Raw genomic sequence first — 5,803 nt, forward strand, 5'->3', positions numbered from 1 at the left:
ACATATATAACAAACTCCACCATGTGCGAATATGCACGCCATCTTAAGCCGTCCATGCGTGAACCGCTATATACCCGAGCTTGAGACGTCTCTTCCGCCGCTCGCTTAGAATGACTTGATGAGGCTGATCCTATAGCCGCGTCACCACTAGGATAGAACACCGTCACATTTGCATTGTCATTCATGACTTCATCTTTAACAATATTTCCTTTTAGCTTGTATTGATGTGCACTTGATTTCTCACCAATCATAACTGTCTTGCTTCCATGTATGACTCTTAAGGTCTTCTTATCAGAAATGGCCTGATACAACCAACCTTCTTCATGTAATGAACCAAGCAAAATCAGATTTCTCGTTAGCCTCGTTACATGCTTTACACCCTTAAGCAACATCTCTTCATCATCTCATAACTTGAACTTGATGTCGCCCACTCCTACAGCAAGATAGCCTAAACCATCTCCAAGTAAGCAAAACCATTTTCTTTCTCAATGTATGATGAGAATAACTCCTTCAATGTTACATGGAACGAGCTAGCTGAATCCAACAACCACGCTTCACAAGACTTTTCACTTGAATCCCCGTTCTGATGACATTTCTCTCTGTCCACTACATCCAGATGGTGATCAAAATCAACATTTTCTTTTCTGTTCTTATAGATAGAATATACCGAAAAACTTCCATAGCTGACTCCTTCGCCTCCAGAATAACACGCTCTTCTTCTAAATTCAGAAAGCGGCCTCCATCTTCATCAACTCTGCAGCAAACCGGTCAAATAGTGTTGAGCTTAATTCTTCTACGCATCAAATTCATTTTCAAAGGGTGACTGTTATGAGCAAATCTCCATACGAAATGTGTGATCTTATTCGGGAATCCAATTTCCATATTCCGCCCCAAAGTGGATCCACATCCTCACTGCTATGAATGAAATCCGCCCGACAAACATTTTTATAGGCACTTCTGACGCTGAAAACACATTTTGGATCAAAATGCCAGGCCAATACATTTGGACGATTTTCATGCACCCGTAGAGATACAATTAAATTTGCATCCTCTTTCTAGAAAATGTCTGTAACCACCAAATTCTGATCCCAATCGCCTAAAAATGGATCGATCAACTCAGAGACATGAGTGACCAAGTTCTGCCCTCGCGGTGTAAAAGGCCGTCTCGACCAATCCCTTGGTAACCAAGAGTCAGTCCAAATTTTAATATCTTGTCCTATTCTCCAAATCGCAACTTTCTTCATCAGCTCTATCCCACGTAATATGCTTCTCCAGGAATAAGACATCCCACTCTTAGCCTTTGCTTCTAGACACGTAGTGTCCGCATTTGGCTTTCAGAATCCTTGCACACAATGAGTTTGGATCCTGCCAAAATCTTCATGCTTGTCTCGCTAGCATAGCAAGATTGAAAGAATAAATATCCTGCAAACCAAATCCTCCCTCTTTAGATAGCATCATTTTTGTAATACCCGATTTTAAGGACAAAAAGGCAAATCCCACATAAATTTCACTAGTAGAAATTTCGACTTTATGACGAATTGATTTCGTCATTAAAGGTGCCAAATTTGTTACGCTTCTAGTTATGTGACGAATTTATGACAAAAAATGGGTCGTGGCAAATGCACCATCAGATTTGATATTCTATGATGAATTTGAAGTTTGTCATAGAATTGAAACCCTTCAGTGATGCATCATGACAAGTCACCTGCTGCACACAGTATTTAGTGATACCAACATGTGTTCTTGTAGAAACAAGTTGAGAAACTATAACTCAACTTTTAAGAAATCTTATGTCAAATTGTATTAGCCGTGAAACTATATTCATGTAGGCATGGTACCTACATATGATAGATGTGGCCTTCATTGCTCTTGTAGTTGTAGCACATCAGAAACATGTCAAAATTTGGCAACCATATATATATTATATATATATATATATATCTGTTTGGCAAACCATTTGTCAGTTGTAGATGATCAAGGGACAGAAGTGACAAAATTATACACGTAAGCATCACCTTTTAAAAAAAGTAGTATAGCACTGATGGTTGAGCAAATATAAAACCATCACTAGCATGTCAAACCATACAACGTTTTTTATATTCCCTTAAATGACAGAATCATACACAATTACAGGTCTTGCATAGTGTGGTCATATGTGATATGATATGATATGCAACCAAACCAGTAGACCATCCAACCTTCTTTGTATCCTGCCTTTTATTTTTACAAAACCACAATCGTCAAGGTGTACCTTACCGAGGCAAGTAATCATCGCATGAAGTACCTTTCCTAGGAGCAAGCTGCTAGAGCTAGCTTTGCATAAAGCAGTCGCTCTATCTCCTTTATATTTACAGCCTCCATGCACATGAGCAAACGGACGCCACCGCTGCCAGCACCATCGTCATCATTCATCAAGTTCACAAACCCCCCACAGTGGCTCTGTGCTCGTGACATCAACTCTGGCTTCCCCCACCCAAAATCCGCATCATATTGTGGCAGGCCCAACCAGCTGGTGATATGCAGGACCGTCTGCGGCAAGGTGCCCCTTGGAGGCCGGTTGTCCATCTCAGCCATCTCAAAGTAATCGATAGCGGAGTGCACTAGCTCGTCATCCATCTGGTCGATGACGCCTCTGATGCGACCAGCGACGGATCCCAACACCTCCGTGGCAATATCTCGCACTACACTGGTGATGCCTAGATAAAACATCGCATTGCCGATGTAGCAGCTCGGGAGGGGCGGCCTCATCCTTTGCCGGAGGTTGGCTGGGAATGTGAGGCGTGCTTCAGAATCGGGTGAGAGCCGACGTGCAACGCATGTGCACTGCCACACGAGAGCGCTCACGGCACAGAAGGTGCTCGTGCCACCACCGCAAAGGTGCTTTAAGAAGGCGACCTGGTCCCTGGAAATAGTGAAGACTTCAATGGCAAGAGGTCCTGACAGGTCGAAGAAGGTGTGCTTAGGGTAGAACGTCAAGAGTGCATCGGGGTGGATTGTGGGCGGAGACCGTGCACGGAGTAGGTCACGATCATGGCATGGGAGCTCCACAGTAGCGCAGTCACCATGCTTGGAGAAGGTCGACCATGTCTGGAAGAAGTGAAACGCGCTTAAGGCGTCGACGACGGCATGGTGGAGAGCTGTCCCTAACACCACCCCACCACACTTCAAGAAAGTCACCTGCCATCATAAGTCCCAATTTATCTACTCCAATCCATTTTGTTGTTAAATGTTGGAAAATGGACTTATATTCAACAGTATGGAACTAAGTAGAGAAAGCTGTGGTCGTGGACCTGTACGGCCAAAATGATCGACAATGGCTCAATGAGTGGAACAAACAGCCTCCTAAGCTCTGGCGACGGCTTGAATTTCTTTACGTCATTGGCAGTGAAATCATCAGCTTGAGCGACAATAAAGAGTGCACCTTCGCCATTACAGCTGATCTCCATCCTGCCGTCAGCATCGTTGACGCCGAGGCGGCCGGCGAGGGGGTAGAAGGCCACCAAGGCTCTGGCCATAGCCTCCTTGAGCCTAGCCACGTCGAAGAAAGGATCAGCCGCAGCAGCATTGTTGGAGCTGCTATACAGATAGATCGTCGGAGTGTGGCCTTGGTTGGCCAGCGAGAGGTCCAAGGAGGACAGCCAGAGCACCTTTCTCGGTGCCGGCTCGCTGGGCGTTACAAACGACGACTCTATCACCTGCACCTCGAAATCCATCGCTGATTTCATTATTTCTCTCCTTGTTTGACACGCACGCACGCACCGAGATTAAATAGGCCGCGGCAGCACACAACGCGCGCGGGGAGGAGGAAATGAACGGAGTTGCCAAATTGGTGGTGCCGACGCAGCCACATCCGGCGGATTATATTTGGTGATGCCGACGCAACGACAGTGTGGCTCTGGTAGGTGCAATGTTTTAAATAGCGGGCTAAGCCTCTTAGCGGCAGTCTCTTTAAAAGGCTAAGAAAAGCTATAGCGCGCTAATAGCGGGCTAAGCCATTTAGCGGCTGAGAAAAAATATGTCAAACATCATGTAATTTTACACATAATAAAGATGAAAACATTATGAATACCAATAGGGATAGATATTTCAAAGCTTTACTAACATATTACATCAAAGTTCGTAGTTTATACATGATACATCAATAATAACATACATCACATAGGGACATATCCCTGCTATTTGGGCCTCCAAGTTATTTGGACCGATGGAAATGAAGCCCAAGGCCAAATAGCGACGCTAAACTAACCCAATTTAGCGAAATTAGCGCGCTATTAGCTGCTAATAGCGGGAACGATCATTTAGCGTTAAAATCTTCATAGCTTAGCAGTTTTCTTCCAGAAACGCTAAATAGCGCTATAGCGTCCGCCATAGCGCGCTATTTAGAACAGGGGGTAGGTGGCATGCCAAGTACGTACTGGCGTGCAGCCGTGCAGTACTCTTCAGATCACCGATACCACGTCTGGTGGCGTCGTCTCGTCCAATACGTGATCTTCGTCGTCGTCCCACCCTCCCGGTCCCGGCCCAAGTGGCGTCTCTCTCTCTCTGTACGTCCGGTTTGCCCTATCGTTCTGCCGCCACGGGCGCCTTCATTTCGCTGCAGCTGGCTTACTTGGTTGTTACTAATGGATCGGCCTGCCAATTGTTGTGCTTTTGCTACTACTAGTATCTGTAAAAGATTTGATGACAACAAAACATTGCTTCATACAGATAACAGATAATTACTCCAAAGCATTTTAGTGCTGGGTTGCCTGATGATGCATCTCTGCAACTGTAAGTGCTCGCAAAAAAACATAACCATATCACAGTAGTTTCACTAAATCTTTCAGTCAGCATAGAGCGTTATTCGGCGGATGGACGATATATGTCTGGATCAGACATGCATGAGTGCTCCCGCCAATGAAAGAGGAGGGGCCGTTCTGCTCGTGTTTCTGTCATGCATAAGTACCACATGTCTCCCTGTAGCGCTAAACATGGCGCCAAAGAATGCGGCAGTCGCTTGCAAAAAAAACACACCTCTCCGCTCTGGGGCCTCCTGCATGCAGGGACGACCGAGTCAGAGAAAACCTAAGGGGATGTTTAGTTGGGGTGTTAAAGTTGTACTGTAGTATTTTTGTCTTATTTGACAATTAGTGTTCGGACTAATTAGAATCAAAAGATTCGTCTCATAAATTACTCTCTAGTTGTGTTTTTAGTTTCGTAAATAGTCTATATTTTGTACTCCATACATGTGTCCAAAATTTGACGTGACGTGAGTTAAACTTTACCGGCGTCAACCAAACATGCCCTAAGATGACATGGGTCAACCGGTCAAGCACAGTAGCCTCTGCTAATCTTCTTGTACGTACCAGCGAAACAATAAGTATCTTATTACTTTTTTTTTGAAATTGGATGACTTCATATTACTCCTGAGCTGAAGATTGTTCAGCAACAATCACATAAATGTGCGCGCGCGGGAAGTGAATTGATGATTGTCTCACCTCCTGTGTCCAAAATAAGGTTGGAAATTCCTTGATCAATTGCTGCTTGGGCACCCTGCAAGCATGCTATAATTTCAGCTTGTAGTGCATTGTAAAGTTATTGCACTCTCCCACTTCCTGCAGTCACCACATCCCCGTGTCAATCCCTAATCACATATCCCTAACCACATATCCCCAACCACCAGCTTTTGTAGTAGAGGAGAAAGATGCATCACAATTCAGTTTAAGGTTTCCTCCCGGTGGTTTCAGCCATGGCCCTTTCTCCCTTGGCACAGAAATTTTTGGATCCTTCATTGTCTGCATCAACTCTCCAACATACAGGCACA

General features: G+C 44.7%; 1 protein-coding gene across 1 annotated transcript; it reads right to left on the minus strand.

Annotated features, from left to right (window-relative positions):
- Positions 1-958: 958 nt before the first annotated feature.
- LOC8155732 (hydroxycinnamoyltransferase 4) lies at positions 959-3,736 on the minus strand. Its single transcript, XM_002488925.2, has 3 exons — positions 3,291-3,736; positions 1,843-3,177; positions 959-1,422 (listed from the first exon to the last, which is right to left on the minus strand). The coding sequence occupies exons 1-2, from the start codon at positions 3,723-3,725 to the stop codon at positions 2,290-2,292; spliced, it is 1,323 nt and encodes a 440-aa protein (XP_002488970.2). The 5' UTR covers positions 3,726-3,736; the 3' UTR covers positions 959-1,422; positions 1,843-2,289.
- Positions 3,737-5,803: the final 2,067 nt, after the last annotated feature.

This window comes from Sorghum bicolor, unplaced genomic scaffold, assembly GCF_000003195.3.
Source record: "Sorghum bicolor cultivar BTx623 unplaced genomic scaffold, Sorghum_bicolor_NCBIv3 super_1023, whole genome shotgun sequence".
Lineage (NCBI taxonomy): Eukaryota > Viridiplantae > Streptophyta > Magnoliopsida > Poales > Poaceae > Sorghum > Sorghum bicolor.

Coding starts and splice junctions, on each gene's coding strand:
- LOC8155732 (XM_002488925.2), bottom strand. CDS start 3,725: ATGAAATCAGCGATGGATTTCGAGGTGCAGGTGATAGAGTCGTCGTTT. Junction 3,178..3,290: donor CGATCATTTTGGCCGTACAG/GTCCACGACCAC, acceptor TTATGATGGCAG/GTGACTTTCTTGAAGTGTGG.